General features: G+C 46.5%; 1 protein-coding gene across 2 annotated transcripts in view; it reads right to left on the bottom strand.

Moving 5' to 3' along the window:
- Nucleotides 1-23,791, bottom strand: part of CNDP1 (carnosine dipeptidase 1) — a 28,842-nt gene extending 5,051 nt beyond the window's left edge. The window contains exons 1-8 of one of the 2 annotated variants that reach the window (XM_014727869.3): nucleotides 23,257-23,791; nucleotides 18,320-18,445; nucleotides 14,928-15,077; nucleotides 13,990-14,152; nucleotides 13,193-13,281; nucleotides 8,872-9,072; nucleotides 6,103-6,187; nucleotides 359-519 (exon numbers count right to left, since the gene is read on the bottom strand). In XM_014727869.3, the coding sequence (XP_014583355.2) occupies nucleotides 359-519; nucleotides 6,103-6,187; nucleotides 8,872-9,072; nucleotides 13,193-13,281; nucleotides 13,990-14,152; nucleotides 14,928-15,077; nucleotides 18,320-18,403 (933 nt within the window). In that variant the 5' untranslated portion in view covers nucleotides 18,404-18,445; nucleotides 23,257-23,791. Of the gene's footprint in view, nucleotides 1-358; nucleotides 520-6,102; nucleotides 6,188-8,871; nucleotides 9,073-13,192; nucleotides 13,282-13,989; nucleotides 14,153-14,927; nucleotides 15,078-18,319; nucleotides 18,446-18,544; nucleotides 18,678-23,256 lie in introns of those variants that run through there. The other variant, XM_023647990.2, reaches the window with a different exon arrangement.
- Nucleotides 23,792-26,177: the final 2,386 nt, after the last annotated feature.

Raw genomic sequence — 26,177 nt, 5'->3', positions numbered from 1 at the left:
ATGGAGCTGGAATAACCTCAGACTATTCTCAATCTTTAAACAGTTAGGGAGCCCAGCTCACCGGCTGAAGACCGGCTTAGGATTGAGTCCAGAAAACTGATTTGGAAAAACACATCTGTGAAATATGCAATTGCTCCATGGTTAGGTGCCTAAATCCAGTGCCAGTGGGACCCCAGATAAAGGTCTGGTTGATCTAGACCACAGGGAAGTGGCCTTGAAAGTGAAAGTCCGCCTTGGAATTAACATCTGCTTTCAGTTCTAAGATGTGCAGATAAACAGGACACAGTAAATTAAGCCTTGGGAAAATATTTGTTACCATCATTCTTCGTTCAGATTATCCATCAACTTGTGACCATACCTTGGTGTCAAACAGAAATTTCTTAACCTGGCTGCTATTCCGGTATTCTTCTAGGTCCAGGTCAATGGCTTCGTACATTTTTTTTTCCTCTTCAGTAAGAGGAGCCACGTGGTCATAGATTCCAGGGATCAGAATATGACCCGATGAGTCTACAAGGCTACCTACAAGATACACACAGGAAACAAAGCCACATGGAGTCACCAGTGTGCTGATGTTCTGGTCCTGGAGCAGGATCATGGGGGACTCTCCTGGGCTTGCAGCAGACCTTGTGACCGGCCCTGGTCCCCACAGCAGAGCCACTGGCAGCAACTCACATCCCAGAGGTGATGGTCAGAAGAAAGAGCTGGTCACCCGGCAAACTCAGCCTGAGTTGGACCCGCGTGAATGTCCACCTTGTCAATGGAGGGATGAAAACACACGACTCTGCAGTAAATTCCATTGGGTATGACTTACCTGCATTATATCCCAATTCTCAACTCCACCTTTATATCATAAACAAGCTTCTTTTTTTTTTTAGTTTTATCTTATCATGAGTTAAAAAGTAACACATGTTCATTACAAAAAAAGTTTTTTTGAGGAAGATTAGCCCTGAGCTAACTACTCCCAATCCTCCTTTTTTTGCTGAGGAAGACTGGCTCTGAGCTAATATCCGTGCCTATCTTCCTCTACTTTATACGTGGGATGCCTACCACAGCATGGCTTTTGCCAAGCGGTGCCATGTCTGCACCTGGAATCCAAACCAGCGAACCCCGGGCTACCGAGAAGCAGGACGTGCAAACTTAACCGCTGCGCCACCGGGCCAGCCCAAAAAATTTTCAATATATATGTTTATATATATATACATACCTGAGAAACTGAAAATCATCATTCCTTCTCAATTTCTCTCCTCCTACACACACCATAATAATATAATAAATACTCGTCTTTAATCAAAAGCATAATATCCCTGAGGTCTAGTCTATGAGATATACATCATAACCACAAAAGCCTCCACAGTGAATAAGAAGATACTCAAATCTGTTCTTTATGAAAGAGTTTTGGACCAATAGGAATGGGGGAAAATCATCAGTGACTATCTATAAAAGAAACAGAAGTCAAGATTTAGCAAACACTGCTCGCTATCTTGAGAAAGTACTTATCAAAGATACAATGCAACTAGCAAGTAGACTAACAGAAATGACAGGAAAATGTCTCCAGGGCAGCCAACTTAATCCCCATTCAAGTAAAGACACTTCATAAAGATATGCTTCATATTCTTGATGTGACAGTCTTTCTTGACAATATCAGAAAATTACTGTGAAGCACTGTATTTTCAAATCTTTCTGTTAAAGTCGATAATTACAAAGCACAGAGTTGAAGGCTCTAAGAGGATGGATGCATTCCACGTAGTTATTGGACACCTGCTGTGTTCTAGGCCCCAGAGGAATGAATACACAGGACAGCACTGTCTCTGACCACAAAAGTCTAAATATCAAGTGTGACCCGACATGAGCAGACCACCAGGTGGCTGGCTCTGTAGAGACACAATTAAAGCCAAGGTAAACCCTCTACCAAAATCTACAGTAGTGGGGACGGCAGTAGTGCGATACATAACGGGCTTCCCAGCACTCTGAGAATGATCATAGACAGCAAAGCCCTGAGGTCTGAGGGTGCTAAGGCAGCAAAATGTGAAGCAACGTCTTCACTGTTCTGGTTTTCAACCACATCCTCTTTGGGCCCCCTTTCCTGGTCCTCCGAGGACTTTGCCCAGACTTGTGTAACCCCACTTTGGGGACAGTACTGCAGATTGCTGTGCATACATCAGCCTCCCTGCAGGTCCTGAGTTATGGAATTCTCCTCATTTAGCCCAATCAAGCATATTGTATGTTGAGTAAATGACACAAACCCATTAGTAAAATTCAAGTCAAAATAATAAGCTGAGCTCTGAGTGATTGGGACTGGCACTGATTGGCAGTCCATCCTCTAGCACCCTCACCAAAATCAAAACAAAACATCAACTACCGCCAATAATACAATCACTAAGTCTTCCCTTTAGTGTATGTCCCTCAACTTCTGCTGGCATTCTTGTGTGCAAGAACAGAGCTGCAAAGATGAATAAGAGACAGACCCTGCTCACAAACCAGCCAGAAAGATGCAGGGTAAAGAAATAACTGTGGGTCCACGTGCAAAGAGCTATAAAGAGGGGCAAACTGTCAGGAGCACAGAGAGCACGCAGTGAACCAGCCAAGGAGGAAGCGTCAGGGAAGACGACAGCGTCACAGTGGGGCCTCAGAGGTTGAGTAGGATGCGACAGGCACAGTCTCAGTGGTGAGAAGAGAGATGCATGTCTGAAACATCCAGTTTGACAACAATGAAGAGCTGAAATACTCTAGTAGCCAGGATGCTCAGTGTCCATCTTATGACACTGAGCTGTGACATTTTTCCTGTCATTTTATCTGGTGTTACCAGACATTACCACAGTGTGCGTGTTTGTGTGTTGGGGGGATTCAGATGTCATTAGCAAATTAGGCTGTGATTTGAGCAGCGCGGGCTCTCCACATGTCACTGCACATCTCCCGTAGAACTGCCCGGCCCGGTCCTCGGTGTAGGTTTCAACCTCGGACCCTGTTTTCTCAGGACACAAAGCAGCCGTCCCAGCTGCTGGCTCAGGCTGTGCCAGCAGACACACATCCTGACAGGAGAGACGCATAATGCCCTCCTTTTCCTTCCCTTTACATTCACTTGCAGAGAAGTTTGATTAGAGAGAGCTCCAGGGGCTGCGCAGCACACTGCCCTGACGGAACCTCCATCAAGGAATGGCGATGGGAAAACGCCGCCATGTGTGCCATGCAGATAATTCTGCTCCACATTTCCTATTTTGGTGTTTCTTTGCCCTAATGCTTCAGTATCGAGTGCATTTGTATGAAAACAGGATGCTTAAGACTCCACCTCCCCCTTCTCATTTTCCACTTGAAACCACGATCCTGTGAATGTGAGGTAGTTTCTACAGCCACGGCTGCCTCGGCCAGGAGCCCAGGCTTGGGGAATGCATGGGAGGCAGAGGGGGCCGCTTCTGAGAACTGTCCACAGGAAACGGAATCGTCCATCCCCGGGAGTCTTCTTGGAATTTTAACATTTTAATAATGTCGGATATTTGGTGCTTATACAAACGCCCTCGACCCAGTGATCTTTTCTACTTTGTGGCTTTTAGGAGAGTGCAGGGAGTGGGGAAATGTCTGCCAAGAGGAAAGCACAGAGGTGAGAGCTTTCTGTGTGAACATGAGGACCTCCACCTCCCACCTCCTGCCTCCCCGGCACACTGCACTGAAGTCTCTTTGAAGCCAGGGAACTTATTGATTTTCCTTTGTACTCCCTCTTTGTACTGCCTAGTGGAGAGTCTCATGCCTTTTACATAGTTGGCACTCAACAAACATCTGAGACCTATTAGTAATCGTGGTGGTTATCAGGACCATGCAGATGAGGAACTTGAAGGACAGAGAGGTTAGAAGATTTGCACATGGTCACACAGCAGTGGGAGCGCTGCCATCTGGGTTTCCAGTTTCCTGACTGATGTGTAGGGCACCTGCCAGCCTGCAGGGTGAGGACAGGACAGAACCGGCTCTCCCACGACATGACATCCTAATCTGCAGTGGCTGAGGTGGGGCGTGGGAGTCAAGATGCTATCGGGATTTCTCCACAACAGCCCTGCATGGCAGCAAGCAAAATTCCTGCTCGCCATCTGATCAGTGCTAAAGCTCCAGCTTCTGTCCTTACGTATTTGGACAAACCACATTAAAACCACACAGAGGGCACAATCCAGAATCACATTGTTATGGATTGCTTATTTGATTTGTTTCAAAAATTAAAGAAAGAGAAGCCACATGCTTTTTGTTATGTTCACGATCCTGGTCTGACTTTTCCTAGTGGAGTAATATGCATTTGTGGGGCTAAATGGAATTCCGTGCCTGGGTGAAACCATACAATCTAAAAGGATGTTATGGAGCAGGCATGCTTGGGGGAAATCAAAATGCACTATAAAGATTTGATGATGCCATTCCTAGGGAAGACAAAATTAGTTCTGGTAGAATGGAGAATTAACCTTTTTTCCCCCAAAAAATATTAAGTTGCAAGCTATCTGAATTCTTCTGGAAACAATTTAAAGGAAAAGGGCTTGTTGTATTCTGTCTGAAAGTGTCAAGCAAGGAAAATATAGTCCAAGAGTTTTATTCTAGGAAAACTAGAAGGCTGTAGAAGAATAGAATATGATAGATGGATAGAGAGAATGGGTAGATGATAGGTAGATAGATAGAGAGAGAGATCAATAGATAGATGAAAGATCAATAGATAGAATAGCAGGGGCCGGCCCCATGGACGAGTGGTGAAGTCCATGCACTCTGCATTGGTGGCCCAGGGTTTTGCAGGTTTGCATCCCGTGTGCAGACATGGCACCACTCACCAGGGTCACGCTGAGGCGGTGTCCCACACAGCACAACCAGAGGCGCTCACAAGTAGAATATACAACTATGTACTGGGGGGCTTTGGGAAGAAAAAAAAAAGAGGAAGATTGGCAAGAGTTGTTAGCTCAGGTGCCAATCTTTAAAAATAAAAAATAGAATAGTAGATGATAGATAGATAAAATAGATCATAGATAGAATAGTTAGATGATAGATGATAGGTAGAGAGATGACAGATGATAGGTAGATGATTGATAATAAAGATGGATAGATAATAGCTAGATAGATAAAATTTCATTATTTAATTTGGGGAATGAAGGAGCAGGAAGCTCTACATCTAAAGATGTTGCAGAAGACCCTCAGGAGACCTCCCACCAAGTTGGCCCTGCAGGCTGTCCTAGACTGCCAAGTCCCTGCCGAGACCAGAGGGATGCAAGCGGGTGGGGCTGAGGTTGGAGCTGTGTGAACAAGGAAAAAGTGGCGACTTTTACTGATTGATCCCATAGAGGGCATGCTTATGGGCAGTTTGCCCAAAAGAGGCACACTGTAAAATTTGCATAAAAGTGCCCTTGGTGCCAGGTGAGACAGAGCCAAGTGTTGTGGAGTCTGAAGCTCATGTAACCTGAGAAGCTCTTTTTAAAAAAGAACACCAAAATTATGAATACAAAAGTTCAGTGTCCCTGCCAGGACTGCGGAAGGGCCTCCTGCAGGTGAGGCGCTGAAAATGAAGCTTCCTTCAATCCCAGGAGCCCCCCGGGTGCTGGGCAGTCCTGACCTAGGCGAGAGCGACAGGGTGAATCAAGGCGGGCACTTGGCTCTCTGGAAACACACACTCTCACACACTCACACACACACGTAACTGCTGCCTGTACACACCAGGCACTCTACAGGAAGCCAGGAGCAGGGGGCAAGAAGCGAACTCACTGGAGGCTCTGGGCCACTTGGGGCCACAGCAACCTGCAAAAACGAAGCCACGTGCCGTTGATATTCTTTGGCACCATCTCTGGATGCTTCTGCAGAAGGGTCTCTATGCTATGGTTCTTGAGTGTGGCTGGATGTGTCGCAAGGTCCACTAAAAGAAAAGGAGGTGAGTTGAGGGAGAGTTTCAGTCCATGAGAAGAAATAACGTGGGCTTAACGAGCCCGAGGAACATCTAGCCAAAGGCGGTAAAGTTAAGAACTCCGTTTTTCTTCTACTCCATACTTATTCAGAGCTGGTTCAGAAACCAAGGGAGGAGAGACACTGAGTCAAACAGAACTGTATTTTGTAGATTCCTTGGTGCTTAAAAAGTGAAATGAAATACGACATTACCGAGAAGAGCAATCAAATCAGCCATTGGTTCATTAAGGATACCACCAAAGGTTCCCGAATGAAAATCTTGATCTCTGCATTTCACCTGTGAGAAAGGTAAAAGAGAAGACAGCTGCTTACCAAGTGGTTGCTTGAGCGATAGCTTTCACGTGGTGTCCCTCAGGACTCAGGTGGGTGACCTGATATCGTCACTTCTTGTATTTCTGTCACACGACTTGGAGCATCTACCCCTCCCATGTCTTCACTTCCCACTGAATCCCCTGAAACTGACTTCAGCCCCCAACTATTCCACTAACACGCTCTTCTCCAAGATCACCAGCCCTCCTTGGCCAGATTATTGATGTTTATAGAGTAAGCTTCCTCTTGTTTTCACCCCATCTGTTGCTCACACCTTCTTCCAGAAAAATTCTCTTCCTGTGGTTTCTGAGAAAGCTTCTCCCCTTTTTTCTCTTCTTGCCTGCAGGACAATTCTATTTATGTCTCCTCTAATAACTTCTTTTCTGTCTCCCATTCCTGCAGCTTAATCCTTGGATCATTCTTTCTCTATGTACAGAGCTTCGAGAACTCACATGTCTTCATTTACTAATTCCGTACTCTTAAATGTTCATCTCTGTAGATATGACCTTTTACCCACCCAGTAGACCTAAAATTTTGGTTGCTTATGGTGCAAGATACTTTGGTGTGCTCCCAGTTTTTGAAATGTGGTAGGTCTAGAAGTGAACTTCACATCTTCTACAATTTACTCTCTACCAGCTTCCCCAACTCCAAAACAAGGACAGACCGCAGTCCTGTAAATCTATCACCTTAAGGTGATGTTTGATGTCTTCTATGCACATCATATCCAATCCATTACCAATTCCTAATGAGTTATTTTTAAATTGTCTCTTTGGCTCATTCCCTCTTGTCATTCCTGCTCTGCTCCCATCTAGCTTTAAAGTCCCGCCAGGGGAATCTTTCATGTAGTCACTTTATTTCATTAGGCAGTAATACTAACTAAGCACTTCACAGTTTGCAGAGCCCCACCTCCAAAATCTTAAACCCTTATTCCAACTTCTGGTCACAACTTCTCTCCTCCCAGCTCCCTTGTCACTCGCCTGCACTCTGCCTGCTGTTGGTCTCAGCAAAATGTCCAATCCCTTGATCCCTCCAAGACTTCCCCACCTGTCATCTTCCTGTCTTTCTTTTTTCCCCCATTCAAACTAAATGCCACTGTTCATCACTTCAACCTTTCTGTCCTCAACGTCATGATTTGCTTTTCCCTGCTTCCTCCATCACACCACCTGGAATTACCTCAACCCTGGATGGATCCTGCCACTTGGACCTTCTCCATCCATGGCCACTGAGTACAGCTGCAAAAATTACCCAACTGCACAGACACATGACTCTATACCCCTCATCCTGCTGACACATCTTCATGCTCCAGTCTATTCTCTGATCCCCAGAGAGACCATTAGGGATACCACCTGGTACGCAGAGAGACCACTTCAAGCAATCACTTCTCCGCAGATTAGCTTCCTTCCTTCTCAAGAGAAAAAATAGAGGCCAATAACAGGGGAGATGTTCCACAACTTTCACCTCTCTAACTCCATCTTGCAGCTGCAACCACCTGATACCCTTGCACAAGAGGGGAGCTCCCTCACCTGTCTCAGCTCTCACCCCTCCGACCTCCTCAGGGCCTCTGTTCTCACGAATGCCCCCTCTCCCTAGGAGGTTTTCTACTGTCTCTTAAGGCTCTCTGAGTCTATGCTCCCTTGAGCTGCTATCCCAGCTCGCTCCTTCTTTTCACAGCCAAGTTTCTTGAGCGAGATTTCTACAAGGACCATGCGGCTTCCTCTTCCCTTCCACTCCCACATCATCTCTTGAAGTATCTGTATCTCCTGGCAGTAAACTCCTTGAGGGCAGGTGCTGTTTTATTCAGTCCTGTATCCTCTGGCACTCAGCATCATTATGTCTAGCGAATAGGAAGCACACACTCATTCTCAAATCCACAAGAATGCATGAGTGTGTCATCTTTGCTATACCACCTCCTTCTCATGACAGCCGGGGTTGGATCAGGTACGTATCATTAGCACACACATTGCTATACGTGAAGACAGACTAAAGTGGCTAAAATAACTCATGGTTGCCAGGGAGGGACTTTCTGATTCTAAACAGTATGCTCCATCACAGGCTGTCTGTATTCATAGAAAAGGAGAAGGAAACAGACTAGGTGTCAAATGTGAACTGGATGTTGCACCTAGTGGTCACAACAAACCTGGGGGGGATGGTTATTGTGCCCACTTTATAGGTAGGGAAACTGAGGCTCAGAGGTTGAGGTGCCTTCACAAGCCTGTCCATCGTGTGAGTCAGAGTACAGACGCAGGCCTCGGCAAGGCCAGCAAAGCTTCTCTTTCCATCCAAGATGCGGCAGGCAGGCACTGCGGAGCAGGTAATATTCCTGTCACAGCATCCCCATCACCTGCTTAGGTGGCATCCTTAGCTTAGCTCCCGGGGCTGCTGCTCCTGCCTCCAAATCCCACAACCGTAGTTCCTAAACCTTTTGGTCTGTGAGTCACAAACCCCTCTGAATCCTTTCTCCAGAAAACTGCAAAGCACATCCACCCTCAGCTTGGGAGTCTTCATGATCGCCCCAGTCCCAAGACCTCCGTGATCCCCCGGGCCGCACATCCAGGTCAGGGTCCCAACTCTGCTCTCGCAAGAGCCTTCTCTCTTCCCCACCAAGGTCCCTGAGTGGATTCCTCCCTGTGCGCCACCGTCGTTTGCAAATACCTCCACAGTGAAGTAGCTGTTCCCTCGTGTTCCACAGGTGAGCGCTGGCTTCCTCCGGCTGATCCACAGATTATCTGAAATTACCACGTAGTCTACACTGGAGAAGAACCGGTCCTTTTCTCTTCTGACAAGCTCCTCCAGAGCGACAGAACCTGCTTCTTCCATCCCTTCAATGATGAATTTGATATTCACGGGGAGATCCTGAATTAACAAATTAACAATGGGACAAACCATTCTGTCAAAAAACTGCACAACTTGCCCCTTCACCTTTTAAGGCCCAGGATTAGTTTGGATGTAACATAAATACATTCTGTTATTATATACATTCAGTGTATGGGTTGTTTACATCCCCAATAGTTCTGTTTACAACACAGGAATTTTAACTAAGATTGGGACAGAGAATTCAAGACAATGCCCAGTGTGTACACTCTCGCATGACCCATCAATTTGATGTTGATGATAAAGAATTTGGGGAAGGAATTCCTAAAGGAAAGCACCAGCCACACTGCAGAGCTGTGCTGGGCCAGCCCAGACAGACTCGCTTTCCTCCTTCTCCCAGAAAGGGATTTTTCCAGAAAGGTTACTCAATTACAAATCTCTTTTCTGTCCTCATAATTCTGAGCATGATAAATGAGAACTCTTGCCTTTGAAAGACTGTCTAATGTTTAAGCCTCAGGATAATTTTTATTTCAAGTATCTGTTATTTTTCAGCTGTGGGTTCAATCTGCCTTTTGACTCATTCAAAGGCTTTGATCTTGTAGCAAAATGGAACTAGAGTTTTTCTCTAGTTAATATCAGAGCACGGAATAGCTCCTTTAAAATTTTTACAATGTGCTTTTTCCCCCATTTGGTTTTGATCTTTTTGTATCTTTATAATTTATAACTTCATATCTTTGAGAGCCACATGAAGAGGAGAGGTCAGAGTCTTTCCCTGGAGCATAAGACATAGCAGGAGGCTCTAAAAGTGATTCTGTGCAGACCAACGACAGCACAAACATGCTAATTAGTTCTACTGAGTGGGACTGACTCGCCAAAGATTAACAAAGGCAGGATGAGTGGAGGATTATCTATGAAAAACAAGTGACCTTCGGTCATTCAGCTGGTTAAGGGCATTTGGGGATAATGATTTGTTGAAGTGTATCCCTTGCATACATTTCTACGTGTCTTAGGAAGTTAAGCTAAAGTTCTGAAAACCCTGATATTTGAAAACTCTTATTAACATTTAACTAGAAAACAATTGCTGAGAAGTAATTGGAAAGCTAAGAATTTTCTGGCAAAATGTGATTAATAAAATACAAGTCAATAGCTATTAAGTGGAGGAGGAGGAGGATGGGCCAGTAGCCAGGCCTGGGTTTTGGTCTCTGCCCTGTTCCTTGATGCCCAAGGGACCTGGGAAAAGTCATTTAACCTTTCAGCAGCTCACGTCTCTATCCATGCAATATGGTTATTAACATTGCTCTGCCTCGGGCTAAAGTAATCCAGTGGGGTGATGTACATGAAGTGCTCTGTAATGGAGACAGAAAGACAGGATGGAAGGGCAGGAGGCACAGGAAGGAAGAAGCCAGCAGTCGTGGTGGCCTGGCTCGCGCGGGCGCTGGAGCACCTTCACATCTGTTGCTTCATTGAAGCCCAGAAGCTTCATCATTCCTAGCTCACAGATGTGGAACATGAGGCTCAGAGATTAACCGACTTGTCCAAGGGCAGAAAATATTTCTTAGGTTTTGTACGTGATTATGTAAGTTTCAGAGGTGAAAATTGAAAAAAGCAAAGCAGATTTTGGCCTTTATGTAGGAACTTTCTTTTAAACATCTCTTTTTCTCCCCTTAGAAACAAGGAAAAAGAGAGAAAAGGGAGGGAGAGAGAGAGGGAGGGAAAGAAGGAAGGAGAGAAAGAAAGAAAGTGGAGAGAGAGAATCAAAGAAAGAGAGAGAGAAAAACCAAGGCCACATTCAGTGCTCAGGGCTTATTTAGAGCGAGCATCAGCAATGAGAAGAGGACTTTGGAGTGGTCAACAGACCCAGCCGGAAAATGCTCTGATTTATTGAGCCTGTCTTTCTCGATAAGATAAAGCAGTTGAGTGAGCACAGTTAAATCTCATCTCTTCTGCTTATGTCTCAGGAGCAAACAAACTGATGAAAGAGCAGCCCCCGGCCTCTGAGGAAATCGCCTCCAGGAGAACAGACTGCAGCCAGGACCGGCTCTGAGGGCCAGGGTTTGGGAGAGGCACCCTCAGAGATGGAATTACGCTCTGGGCGTGAGCTGGGCTGCTCTACCCGGTGTTGTGTTTATCCTGTGGCGACAGCACCCAGAGATTGATGCCTACTCCCCTAGTCCTCACCAGAACGGGCAAGGTGGAGACGGGCACAGCCGAACCCCAACCTTGAACTTCCTCCATCCTGGAAGAGGTGTGCTGCTCCCAGAGCCTCTGCTGGGGCCAGCAGCCGGGACAGTGGGCAAAGGGCTTGCTCTGTGATGGTGTCCTTGAACCGAACAAAGGGGACCCATTTCCTTCTTAAATTTCCAGTGTTCAAAAATGCTTAATTCAATTAAGCCATGCGAGCAAGATAAAGGAAAGGTGGCAGAGCAAGCCCACAAAATCTGTCTGCACCCCAAGTCACACAGCTAATCCTTTGTGGAGCCCAGCCTGGAACTGGCCCTGTCTAATTCCTGTGCATGTCCCAGCACCCACAAAGCCAACACGAGCCTCCTTGTTATTATAATACCACATTGGACAATGTTTATATTAGCTGCTTCTGGAAGTTTGTGTAAAATGTCAATCCTATGACCTAAAAGTTGCAGATGTCAGACTTCCCATTACAAACTGCACGGCAAGGAACATTCAACAATGGACACCTCAAAGGTTGGGTCTGAGTAGAAGAGAGACTTTGGCTCAAAGGGCCCTGAGGAACTTTCTAGAAAGCTGAGGCCCTCTCAGTGTGCTTCAGGAGACCCTAGGGCTGTGAAACAGGTCCAGGGTGAGCAGGGGAACAAGAGGAGAGTCCTCAAGGCCAGGACCACAGAGACCTGTGCCTCCAGCCCCATGACCTCTTGTAGTACCTGGCGCACAGTAGGTCCTCTGAGCATGTTTCCTGAACTTAACATGCAGGAGAGGCTAACGGGTTGGCTTTGCTTGGGAAGTGCTTTGGGAGTCAGGGTATAATGATTGTGCCTCTCCTTCTTCCTCTTCCCTCTCCCATTTCCTTGGCCATTTCCAATGACTCCTCCCACCATCTCCAGCCCTGGAGCTGCCTCCTCTCCTCGGAAGTTTCCCTGAACTCGGAGCTGGCCCAGCCACAGTGTGGGAGTTTTCCAACTTCCCCAGAGCTGGAAGTAAGAACAGGGGCTAGGAGCCAACAGCCAGGCTCTCCCCATCTCAAGTTCACTAACGAGATGGGCCATTTCTGCGTAAAATGGAAGTACATCATCAAATAAAACCAGTGTCAGAAAGCCGGCCACCCAAATCAACACCCTCATTTTTACAGAACAGAATCTGAGGCCGAGAGAGATCAATTCTCCTGCCTGTAGCCACACAGCTAGATTGAATCCTCTGTTTGGAGTCTAAGCACATTGATTAGTAGAAGAGAAAAGAATGGTGTGAGACGAAACCATCCTGTGAGAGCATCACACCAGACAGTCAAAGATGCATACCCGGTCCACCAGTCCTGGCCTCTGGTGGCCTGAAGAGGAGCCCTCCTGCTCAGAGCTGCAGCCCCACCTTTCTTCCAGAACCCTTATCTGGACTTCTCTTGAAACTACTTTCCACAAGAATGGAAAGAGATTTAAGGATTCAGACAGAATGTCACATAACCAGAGATTTCTATGTTGATAATTTGCAAAGTAGCAATATTTTTTTAAAGTGTATGCCTGTTTCTATTAATAAAACTATACTTTGTGATAAGAAAGAGGAGAAGATAAAAAAAAAGACAAGCTAAGGTAAGATAAAGGTAAAAAAAGACAAGATAAGATAAGGAGAAAAAAGACAAGTCCCAGCAGATAGTAATTTAGCTCACCATGTTTTTTGTTGTGTTTCCTTTTCCATTGTGGTCAACAGTGCAGGCTCAGACCAGCTGGGTGGCTTTGCACAAGCTCCCTAACCTTCCCCAGGCTCACTCTCTTCATCTGTAAAGTGGGTGTGATTGTAATACACACCTCCAAGGATTGTAGGAAGAGGAAAGGACACATGCAGTTTAAAGCGCAGAGCACAGTGAGTAGCTCAAAGCACACTGCCTTTATCACCCTCCTCATCCTCATCACCCTCATCCTCATCATGTCGCCATCATCATCATCCCCATCCTCTCTCCCAAACACAGCTGGTCACCCACCTCTTCCATGGCTCTGAATGCGCTCACAGCATTAATCCATGCTAAAACGGGGCCTTTGTTGTCTGTTGCTCCTCGTCCGTAAAGTTTTCCTTTAAAAATGGGGGAAGAATTTTCAAAAAAGCACAGACACCTCTGCCAACTTGAGTGGGCTAAGAACAGAGGTAGTTTTACAAGTAATCATTTTAACAGTGCTTTCTATTTTTCCAGGTACGAATCTTGCTCTGAAATCTCAAAGCATGATTTCTTATGTACAGATAGTAGGGTCATCACCTAGTCAGAGAATGTAAGCTAATTGGAAATATACAAATCCCCTTGGCCTTAATAGTAATTAGTTATTTCATCCAAGTTCATTGAAAAGGACCTGAGGATTTGCTGTGGAATGTCACGCAACATAGGCTCTCACTTTGAGACTTTACGATCGGAAGAAGAATGAAAAAAGAGTGTGTGTCTATCTCCACTAACCTTTCTTCTTCTTTTCTTTATAAAACATAATTACATTTGGTATATTTAAAAAGGAAAATGTGTGACCTAGACAACTATTTTCCTCACAACCCAAGAACTCCCATCATGGGGAGCTAGTCCCCCTAGGGGCACAAAGTTTCATAGTTTCCTCCACAAATGAAAGAAAATCAGCCTCATTGGACCAACTATGAGACTACAGACAATGAGAGCAGCATTCTGCTCCTTCTTAACAACGGGGGAGGGCCTGCAGCTGGAGACAGGAGTCACATCTTAAATTCTTAAGCCTGTAAGCAATCCCTTATCCATGGGGGAACGCAGCACTGGTGGTCACATACCGTCCACCTCCGTCAGCGTGTAAGGGTCCGTGAGCCACCCATCTTCCCTTCTAGCAGGCTGCACGTCCAGGTGGCCGTAGAAGCACACAGTGGGTTTCTTCGGATCATTCCCCAGTTCGGCTAGGATGATGGGAGGGATCGGGAGAGTCTGACCATTGGGCAGCTGCAGATGGAAAATGGACCACATTAAAAAAGAAAACAAGATTTGGCTCTTCCAGAAAATCCAAAGACACGACATTAGGAGTCCTGTTTCTACCCCTGGGTCCTCGTAGAGCCCATGTAATTCTTCCAATCATCACTTTTTCCAGCTCTAAAATGGGTACCTTGAGACACTTTTCGTTAAAACATCAAACAATTAAAAGTAAGTACTCCCTCAGAGACACTGACAAATAGTATACTTAATTGAAAATCTCTCCAATCCAAACTCAGACTCAGCTAGCTTGAATTAGGTGGACATGGTTCTGGAAAACAGACCACTTAGAGCCTTGTCTGGACTAAAGCTGGCGGCATGGGGCACGTGGGTCTAAGACGGCCGTTTGTGATTGCGTGGCAGTAGTAGCAATGACTCTGATAAAGGATCGCAGCTCTACATACGGATGGCCTTTCAGGAAGACGCATTTGAATTTAAAGGGAAGGACAGTTTGGGATAAATTTGAACCTTACGAGCAGGTTGTGAATAGTATGGGGGCCTCTCTGTAATAAGCTGACCTCCGCTCCTCTCCTCCACTTGCCCCCCACCCCCGATCCTGACATGATGAGGAATCAGTAAAATCGTCTCATTTGGCACCAGGTGGAATTTTTCATCCTTACTGGGAATTGAGATTGTGGGGCTTTTTTGTTGAGGATCAGGGTAAGTCCCCATCTTGGCCCCACCAAGGGAAGGTATGGCCCATGTACAGGGAGTGGCAGCTCGTAGGTGGGAGGGGGCCACCCAGCACCTGCTGAGAGCCCCCGTCCACGGAGTCCACGCTGGCTCCCAGGCGCCGGAGCTTGTCTGCAGCCAGGGCCATCATTCGGAAGAGCTCCTGTCTGAGGCGAGGCACAGGCTGGATGGAGTCGCTCTCAACGGCCACCCACTCCTTCAGCGTCTGTGAGGAAAGGCGACGAGGTGATCAGCATGAGGGGGTCATCCAGGTCTACTCGGGGTGAGGCTCTCTTCCCGGTGCCGGTTCTCAAGGGCAGGAGGCCCCACACCCCCAGCGCTCTCTGTTTGTCCTGAAGACTGAGCTGGCAACACGCGACACTCACAAGAAGCTGGAGGTTCAATCAAGAACAGAGGCCAGAGACCTCTGGTTAATAAAGAAGATGAGGCAGGACGCGCTGGGCTGGAGGGTGCCTTCCTAAAACCCTGGCTGCTGCCTCCTGGGTCCTCCAGGGTGGCAGAGAAGGGCAGGCCCCGACTCACTGTTTCTAGTTACTAGGAACCGAGAGCAGCTGGCCGGCCACACCCGCTCCAGAATTCTGGGCTTCCCACAAGTGCCCCTGGAGGCCTCTGGCCCTCAGGGGTCACTCTCATTCAACCCCCTGGTGGCCTCAGCTGGGCTGCAGGGCTCCTCCTGAGCACCCTTTGCGTTTAGGATCCACGGGCAGAGTACCCCGGCACTCAGCACAGGGTGGTGCAGGCAGGCAGCCTTGGTTCCGCCCTCTATAGTCGGTGACTGAGTACCTTCCTGGAACTCTCCTAGCCTCAGCTTCCTCATCTGTCTGAGGAGCAATGCTCCCTAACTGCAGGTTACAGTGAGTGTGACATGGTGATGCAATGAGAAATATGTATCTTGGCCTTTGTTCTGGGCTCTTGGCCAGCGCTCCTAAAACCTTTGTAATTTCCTAGGCGATAAAGGTGCTGGGAGCATCTTTTGTTCCAGGATTTGGTCTCTGCCTCGAGTTCCTAACCCAGAGCTCCTCATGCGCTTGGAATTATCTGGGTGATCGGAGCATCTCTTGTTCTAATGAGGGAATGCTGGTGGTCCCTGGATAGGGGCTGTCACCAGGAAGACCAAGCGTGATTATAAGCTGGGAACTTTCAACCCCAGCCCACATCCTCAGGGGAGGGGGAGGGGCTGGGGAGTGAGTCAATAATTTATCATGCCAACGTGATAAAGCTTGCATAAACATCCCTAAAGTGCGGCGTTCCAGGTAGGTGAACACCTCCAGGTGCCGGGAGGGTGGTGTGCCCCAACCCCACGGGGACAGAAGCTCCTGTGCTGGGGACCTTTCCGGTCCTCAATACACCCCTTCATCTGGCTGTTCGTCTGTGTCCTTTATCATGTCTTTTAGTATATGATAAACCAGTAAAGGTAAGGTAAATGTCTCCCTAAGTTCTGGAGCTGTTCTAGCAGATGATTGAACCTGAGGACAGGGTCGTGGGGATCCCCAACTGGTAGCCAAGTCAGAGAGAAGTGCAGGGAACCTGGAGACCTCATACTTGAGACTGGCGCTTAGAGTCAGCGGTGGGGGGGGGAGGGGGGCGAGGGTGAGGCTAACTCCAGGTAGATCGTGTCAGAAGTGAGTCAAACTGTAGGACACCCAGTTGGTGTCGCAGAGAATTGGAGAATTGCTTCTTGTACAAAAACACACACATCTGGTCACAGATGTGAGTGGAGTAGTGGAAGAAAACAAATTTCCTTTCAGTGAGGATTAAATAAGATACAGTGCACAGAAAATACAGCTCAGTGCCCAGCCCTGAGTGGGCACTCAATAACACCAGCTAACGTTGAGTTATGCAGAAAAATAATTCACAGTCCAGTATCAGCACTGAGTTGCTCATACTGGGATAGCCATAGTTTTTATTAAAAACCACTCATATTTTGGATGACTGATCTTGAACTCCCTAACTTATTTTAGTTTACTCTCTATTCTGGATGTAATGCTTTTACTTTATCATAAAGAAAGTTATTTCACCTTAAGGAATATTGTGTTTTACATTTTTTAACTAGAATTTATAGAGCAGATGCTGCCAAGTTATCCTTACATTTGATGGTATATTTGAGGAAGTTGCAAAGAGAAGAGAAGAGTTTTGGCTGAAAGACCCAAATGGGCGCATGCTCCCACACATGCTGTTCCTCTCCCCTCTAATTCCAGCAACACGGAAACCCCGCTCAGATTTTGAAAACCCAATAGGCATTTATGCCAAATTAATAAACCCACAGGAGTGAGGATTGCATGAAGGTCAAGCTTAGGAACAGAGGCCTGGTCGTTCAGCTTTATGTTTTAGCATGAAACATGAGGGTTTCACATCTAATCGTTTGCCCAATAATACTCCTAACATTGGTTGGCTGATCCAAGAAACGTATATTGAACACACGTCATGAACCAGACATGGTGTGGGGCTCAGGGTACAAAGTCCAGTGAGACTCCAGGGAGTTTCTGGGCTGTAGTGGGCCAGGTGTGCGGGCGAGGGAGGGGACAAGAGAGCCAGAGAAGGAGGAGAGGGTCTTGCAGGTGAGGAGGAGGAGACAGCCTTCTCCTGCCCCACCGCTCCCCTCTCCTCTGGCTCCTTGCCCTCCCTCTCTCTATATATGCCCACACCACGTGGTGAGTTAGGAATGAAGCAGAGGTTATACAGGAGGAGATAAATTGTGTATTGCACATGGACTACAAAACAAAGAGCTTTGACGTTGAACTTGGCAGAGCTCTGTCTGGACCTAAAGCAGCTGTAGTCCAGTGGAATTAGCCTGGGATGTGTCCTGGGGAGGATGAGTTTCAGGCAGGTGTTGAAGGTGGAGAGGACATCAGCAAGCCCTCTAAAGGGGAGGATGGGCTGTCTGATGATGGTCCAGAGTGAACCTGAGCTCAGTGGAGTTTGCTGGTCATCACTAAACGGACAGGCCTAGATCCAAGGAGCTGGGAATGCCATTTTTAGGAGGAACGGCTGGGAGGGATCTCTTACCTAAACCTAATGAATATTGGTTATTTAAATTCAATGAGGATTCACAGGCATTTTAAGTGGAATTAAGTTGTCAGGGAAAAAAATTCCACATCACTCAGGGGGCCAGCCCAGTGGCGTGGTATTGAAGTACACGCACTCCACTTCAGTGACAGGGGTTGGCAGGTCTGGATCCGGGTGTGCACCTACATACCACTCATCAAGCCATGCTGTGATGGTGCTCCACATACAAAAACAGAGGAAGATTGGCACAGATGTTAGCCCAGAGACAATCTCCCTCAAGCAAAAAGAGGAAGATCGGCAACAGATGTTAGCTCAGAGCCAATCTCCCTCACCAAAAAAAATAAAATAAAATAAAAATCCACATCTCCCAGCAAATAACCATTCACCCAGATACCCAAAGGGCATATCATGCGAGCACTCTTTGTGTCTAGTTTTTCCTACCTGGACAAATTCATCCTGATGGAGATCGATGTATTGGATGACCTTCTCTAACAGCCGGGCGGGCGGTGAGGACGGAGAGAACATGCCTCTCTCAAGTAGCAGCAGGAAAACAAGGAGAGACGATGCCTGTGAGCGGGCAACAGAGGAGGGATGGTTTAAAATAAATAAATGCTGTCCCAGGTTTTGGACTTTCGACCCTTCAAACACTTAAAGGAAGTATGTTACCCAACACAGCTGCTTCCAGTCATTTGGACTCAAATAACAAAAGGTACTAGAATGGGGAGTATATTTCTTGCTACATCTTTACCCAAATGCTTCATTTGCAATGCTAAAGAATTTCAACAAGACAGAAACCAAGTTAACAAGCTTGTGTTTAAACCATCTACTTCAGTTTTTCCTACGAGGCAATCTTTCCGATTGGCTCACTTCCTGTAAAAGGAGGTCAGTGCTCTACAGCCCAGGTGTGAAGGGCAATATTTGTAAGAGAGAGAAGCGTGAGACAACTAAAAAAACAAAACTTCTATGTGTGATTAACCACTTTATTAGAAAAAAACCTACTTTGCAGGGGCTGTTTAAAGTCCTGTGTGGTACTGTGGGATTTGTTTCCATCAGCTCCTGAAGTCAGAGTACTTTACACAGAAACTATAAGCCATGCTGGGATAATAATGTTGGGGCCCAGGGCAGGCCAACCCCAAATATCCCACAATTGCATATTGATTATTTTGAACTAAAGTTACTTGAGAAGCAGAAAGGGCATTCTGACCCTCCTGTCTCTGTTCCCCTGAAAGCAGGAAATCTACCTCCTGTGTGACAGGTGCTCTCCTGCATCCTTCTCAGCAGAGCTGGGGATTCGGGGCAAGAAGCTGCATAAACAAACCTTGTTAGTTTCCTACCTCAGCCTAAACTCTGCTTAAATTCCTCACTATTTACGTACCCTAAACCTAACTTTCTTTGTCCAGTCAATTCTTCACAAATTTATGTTTCTTTGTGTTCAAGATATATATGCTGCCTGCTTTGTTCCCTCTCCAAGCATCATTTCTTTATGGTCTCCAATATGTACATATTAAACTGGGTTTTTCTCCTGTTAATCTGGTCTTGTGTCAATTTTATTACTAGTCCAGCCATAAGAACACAAGAAGAGAAGAAAGGGGATTTTCCCTCACCCCAAAGGTAACAACAAAGGACTGATGGTCATTTAGACGCTGTTGGCCACACTCTCCACCTGGGAAACCCATGGCCCTGGCTCTCACTTTTCCCTCCCACTTCTCTGGGCTCTCTGCTTCTGTCCCTGATGGGTCTCTCCCTTCCCTCACCTATAACTGTGGGACCTGCCAAGACCCCATTCTCCTCCCTGTTCCCTCTCCCTGTGTGTGACCCCTTCCCCATCACCCCTCCAGCCCCATGGTGGGCTCCAGGCTGGGTCCAGAAGAGGTTAAGATTTCCAGTTTCAGAACTAAGCTAATTATCTTCTTCCAAACCAGCTCTACCTTCTGGACTTTTGTACATTTTAACAATAGACTTTACTTTTTAGAGTTATTTTAGGTTTAGGCTGCTTGCTCCCTTGGTCTACAGTTCCAGCACCAACAGAGTCAAGGCGAGAACGTGTGTGTAGAGTAGAAAGAACTACTGAACTCAGTCATAAAATACAAACTAACCCAATTTAAAAATGGGTCATGGATTTGAATAGACATTTCTCCAAAGAAAATAAACAAATGGCCAATAAGCACATGAAAAGATACTCAACATCATTAGCCCTCAGGAAATGCACATCAAAACACAACGAGACAAGAATTCATACCCACTAGGATTAAAATCTGAGCTAAAATCAAAAAGTCAGATAACAACAAGTGTTGGCGAGGATGTGGAGCAATTGGAGCCTTCATCCACTGCAGGTGGTGCAACCACTTTGCAAATCAGTCTGGCAGGTCCTCAAAAGACTAAACAGAATTACCATATGAACCAGCAGTTCCACTCCTTGGTGTATACTCAAAAGAAATGAAAGCATATGTACACAAAAACTCATGCATGGATGTTTATAGCAGCATTATTCACAATAGCCAAAAGGTGGAGATAATCCAAATGACCATCAATGGGTGATCAGATAAACAAAATGTAGAACATATGCATACAGCGCAATATTACTCAGCCATAAAAAGAAATGAAGTACTCATACATGCTACAACATGAATGAACCTTAAACACGTTATGCTAAGTGAAAGAAACCAGACACAAAAGACTACATACCATATCGTCCATTTATATGAAATGTCCAGAACAGATAAATCCTGAGAGATAAAAAGTAGACAGGTGTTTGTCTAGGGCTGAGAAGATGGGGGGAAACGGGAGTGACTGCTAAGGGGTAGGGGAGTTCTTTTCAGGCAATGCAAATGTTCTAAATTGATTGTGGCAATGATTGTACAATTCTGAATGTACTAAAAGCCATTGAATTGCACACTTTAAATGGGCGAATTGTAAGGTATGTGAATTATAGTGCAATACAGTTGTTATAAAAATAATAATCATAGTTGTAAGCACTCATTCAACAATGTAAGTATATTACTGAGTATGAGAAGTGTCTGTCTATAAAGGAAGCTAAGCAGTGGGTGAAATCATGGTTAAAGTGAGCCGCGCTCATTCATGAACGGATTGAGAACTTGGTCCAGTAGATGGTGCCAATGGGCTGTTCCTGAGCGGCCTCTGCCTTGTAATGTGATAGGACTGAGGCTGGATCCAGCTAAGCTGTGTGGGGCAGAGCCAAGAGCTGGGGACTGCCAATAAATCAGGAGGAAAGGACTCCTATAGACCAATAGTGGCAGGAAGATGGAGCTCTGGGCACCCAGGAAAGGCTCTTTGAAATGGAGCAGGTTCTTTTCTGTAGCTGATCCATCTAAATTAATATTTGAACTTTTATTTTTCATTCATTCAATTTCTATTAAAAAATTACTTGGCGCACCTCTCCAGTGAAAAATAAAAAGCGAAACTTGAAGAAGAAAGGGATGCCACAGGAAAAGAAGGAAAACAGCGATGGTAGGGACTCAGAATATTTCAGATTTCAGGGAGCCACCTCCCTTCCCAATGAGAAGAGCACAGCGACGGCTGATCTTCCTAGAGGTGTCTGCATGGCTCCCTTTTCTCCCTTGGTTCTTCCCTCCTCTCCCTTTCCCCCCAGGGCAGACGGACCACTGCTGTCCATTCACCATCGGGCCAACAGAGACGGACTCCGGGTGCCAATCCTGCCTTTAAGATCTTGGGTGGGACCCCGGACCATGTCTGCTCTCCTCAAGAGTTCCCCCTGTTTTTTCATCTTCCTGTTTTTTCTCTTGTGTTATAGTCATGCTTGACCTTGAACTAAGCAACCAACAAAAATGGAGGTTTAGAAAAGCTCTTCCTGGCTTTGTCCTTTGCAGAAAGAAGAGAAAGCTGCTGGGGAATGGGAAGCTGATGGCGTGGGCCAGGGAGCAGAGCCAGGAAAGCCCTGGTCTTAGCGTTTTCTTGTGTGTGTGTGGGGGGGGGGGGGGGGGGGGTTGGGGAGGGGAAACAGGTAGCCGAGCCCCGTGCTACAGGACCCTCATGGAGGAAACCCCACCTGCTCCACAGGCTCCTGCTAATTCCAGCTGGTTGTCCTTAGACTTGGAACATAACTTCCAAGTGCTCCTGCACCGTCTTATTTTTAAATACTTTAACTTTTAGGACTTCTCCAGGTCACGTGCACATCCTCTGCAGTGTGATCACCCCCATCCTGTCCTTCTCCCATCAATTCAGCTCCACTTTCTTAGAGCCTTCCTTCCCACTGCTGCCCAGGTCTCCCTCAGGACGCAGGACGTGGCCTCAGGCTCATTCTCCTCTCTCCCAGCTCTGGCCAACGACTGAAGAAAGTTAGATCACCTGTGTGCTTAGCCGACAGTGACCTTGAAATTGCCATGGGCTGCCTTAACTGCTGACACTTCTACCTCCTGATGTGAAAACAGCAGGCACCCCAAAAGGAGGCCAGGAGTGCGGTGAGCTGTTGACACATCCCACTCCTGCACCGACCGCTCTTGTTGTTTGCTTCTGAGTTTGAATAGAACAAACAATAGAAAATGAAAGCATTCTTACGGAAAATAGTATGTAAGTTCCTCAAAAAATTAAAAATAGATCTACCATATGATCCAGTGATCCCACTTCTGAGTATATACGCAAAGGAAATGAAAACAGAATAGTGAAGAGACATCTGCTCTCCCATGTTCATTGCAGCATTATTCACAACAGCCAGGACATGGGAACAACCTAAGTGCCCGTCCCGGGATGAATGGATGAAGGTGTGGTATGTATATGCAATGGAATATTATTGAGCATGAGAAAGAAGGACATCCTGCCATTTGTGACACATGGATGGTCCTTATGCTAAGTGAGATAAGTCAGACAGAGAAGGACAAATACGGTACGATATCACTTATATGTGGAATCTAAAAAAGCCAAAGTCGTGAAAACAGAGTAAAGTGTTGGTTACCAGGGGCTAGGGGTCAGGGGGATAGGAGAGATGTTTAAGGGTAAAAATTGGCAGCTAGTAGTAAATAAGCCCTAGAGAGCTAATGCACAGTACAGTGAATATAGACAATAATATCGTATTCTCATCATCAAACTTGTTAAGAGACTGGAACTTAATTATTCCAACCACTAAAAAGAAAGGATAATTACTTGACGTGATGGAGGTGCTAATTAGCGATCAATGGCAATCATATTATAATACATAAATGCGTCAGATCAACACGTTGTACACCTTAAATTTGCACAATGTTATATGTCAAACATATTTCAGTAAAAAGAAAGAAAATGAAAGCCTTCTTGCCTCCCACCGCACAGAGCCTGGGGCCAAGCGTGGCTCCTCCCCAGCGCGCTCGATGGCTCAACTGAGAAATGTTAGTGCCGGCACCGCGGAGCTCAAGAATCCCACTTACCACTGGCCTAGAGTCCGTGTGACTGGTTTTACAGAGGATGCTCTGCCCCGTGTCTGCTTTGATGAACGGTTACAATACAGAAAAAATCCTTTATTGGCCTAGTTTATCTCACCATGATGGTATTAAAAATAAAACCCGAAAACCAAAAAGCAGGTTTTTCTGGATTCCGTGAATTCCCCTGCAGGTGCTGGCCCAGCCAAGCGATTGCTGCAGAGATTAATGAAGTCTGGCAGCTGGGGGTGAAGAAGGAGCCAGGAGGGCGTGGCCTTCAGGGGGCAGCCGGGCCTCGCTGCGGGGGAAGGGAGCCGCTTCAAGGAGCAGAACCCCCCCAGAAAGTCCCAAGTGCTGGGAGCCGTGGCTACATCATTTGATCGGCTGTTTGACAGGGTCCAGCCGATTAACGCCGAGGGGTGCAGGGTCGCCCCTTGGTGAAGAATAACTGGCCAGCCCCTCACATAGTTCTGAAACCTGTGCTGCTTCTAATTGCCCTTCATTCCTTTTCCTTTCTTAACCTCCAGTTTTCACTCCTTTGGGTGGCTGCTTGGGAGGCACTACCTCCTGGGAAAATTAGATATCGTAAGAGAATGTGACCACCTGCAGGTAACTTTCAAGATATTCTTCGGTTAATTATTGGAGGAGCACACAGTCCTATTTGAGGCAATCAGAAAGGAATCCTGCCCAGATAAGATGTCGAATTAGGTTTATGGCCTCTGTCTGGTTAATGTTTCCTTCTCCCTCCAGTTCTTTGTCTAAATATATATATGCATCGTCCTTCTAAGTTTGTTGGTTAATTGGATGATCAAGAAGTATCTATATATTATTCTTGACCTTCTGCTTTCTGTTAAAATGTTATAGAGGTTTTCTCCTAAAAGCAATAAATAATAAATAATTGATGAGTAGAAGGGCCGAGGGGTGCAGGGATGCCCCTCGGTGAAGAATGGCCGGCCGACACCCCTGATATTTTCTGAATTATATGCATGCTTTCTATCAAGGTTATGTGTATACTTATTTCTCTTTTTTATTCTTGAAGATATATAGTTTAGCTTAGCTTTTCAGCCCTTTACTTTACTAACAATATGATACTTTCTCCGGCAGTGTACTTAAGGGACTGTTAGCTCTACAATCTAAAAGACAAAGGAATGCTTCCACCCCCTAAAGGGCACGAAAAAGTAAAGATGTTTAACTGCCCGCTGAGAATGCAGATAGCCCTGGGGATAAGACACCCTGGAGTCGCCTTTTGTTCCCATTAACCATCTACACTAATGGCGTAAATGATTGAGGGAGGCAGGGATGGCTCCACCAGGATGTAACCAGACGGACTGCTGTCCTGTCCGGAGGCCTGGACCTTCTCTCTTTGATTTAACTTTACCATGAATCACAACAGACGCCTAGGTACCTATCTCCTTTAGCTTAGAGACAACAAACACTAGTTAATTGCGGAGAAGACTACCATTAACCTTATGCTCTATAGAATAGAATGCTAATAAATATTCTTGTGCTCGTTTTTTACTTCCTTATCTCTCTGAGAATATTTGTAAAACTATTTCTGTACTAATCCTGAAAAATATATAAATGACACTTGTGCACAGTAAAGTCGGACTTGCTAACACCAACCCAAGTCTCACGTCCCCTTTATTTCCCCCTCACTCATCGTGCCGACGCTGTCCATCCCTCAGGAACCTGGACTCCGCCGGGACGGGACCCCGGCACCCAAGAACTGCGAGTTTCTCCACCCTCTTCCAGCCGGGTCTGAGCGCGACTTTGACCCCAAAGAAGAGCTTAGCCTCCCTAAGGCCAAGCTTATCCTCCCTCAGGAGGGCGGAGGTCAACAGCTCCCGGGGATGGGGATGCTGAGCGCAGGCGCCAGCCCAGGCTGAGGGGCACCGGCTCTGAAATGGCGCAGAGCGCTCCCAAGTGCCATCAAGAGGAGGCAGGAGCGGCTGTAGGCGCAGCATCGGCCCTTCGGAGGCCCGAGGCTCTGCGCAGAGCGGTCCATCCTGGGCGGCGGACAGCTGGTCTTCCCCCCGCAGAGGAGGGAGCGGGCTGTCCATGCAGGCCACGGGCAGGGGGAAGGCTGGCATTGTCAGCGTGTGATGTCACCTCAGAAAGGACCCTTGTGACCCTTTTCATTCCCTCCCGTCAGGCCAGGGACCTGCGTCTCTCCCAACATCAGCCAGAGAGACAGCCCCGGCTTTGCAGGACTCTCAGGAGTCAGGGAGGCGGAGCTGACAGAGCTGGTGGGACTGGTCTAGCCAGCAAAGGAACCAAAATGGAGATATCACCAGAGAATGCATGTCTTTTTCTAGAAACCTGTAGTTAGCTAGATACTGTTTTAGATGTTATCTTATAGAGTCTCAAGCTCGCAGCAAACTTGGTTTGACTTCAAAGCTTGGGGCTTTAGCTGTCCTTCACGACTGGGAAGCAAGATCCAAGGGATAAAGGGAAGGATGAATTCCAGGCTTGGCCACGTCCTGGAGCAGCACCGCAGGCTACACTCTGTTGTGAACAAAGTCCAACAAATGAAAATTCAGGAACAAGAGCAGTTTCGAGGAGAGGGCAGGAGCATTTCCATCCCTTCATGTTAGTGTCCTGTGGCTGCTGCAACAAAGTACCGCAAAGTCTTTTTTTCTTTTTCTGTCTTCTCTCTGCTCCCTGGGTGAGTTCCTCAGTCCTGTCTTCCAGTTCGTCCTTCTCTCTTGGACTGTGGCCCGTGAAGAATTTACATGAACTGTTGAGTTTTTCAATGACTAGTTTTCACTTTCAGTATTTCTAATTAGTTGCAGTTCACATCCGTCTTTCTCAACACTCATATGCCTGCTTATGTTTTACAATCTCTTCTCTTCTTTTTTTTGAGATTGGCACCTGAGCTAACAAGTGTTAGCAATCTTTTTCTTTTTTTTTTTTATTCTTCTCTCCAAAGC

This window comes from Equus caballus, chromosome 8 (assembly GCF_041296265.1).
Source record: "Equus caballus isolate H_3958 breed thoroughbred chromosome 8, TB-T2T, whole genome shotgun sequence".
In the NCBI taxonomy this organism is placed as follows: Eukaryota; Metazoa; Chordata; class Mammalia; order Perissodactyla; family Equidae; genus Equus; species Equus caballus.
The sequence above is the reverse complement of the archived record's forward strand: the minus strand, read 5'-3'. Positions and strand labels throughout refer to the sequence as shown.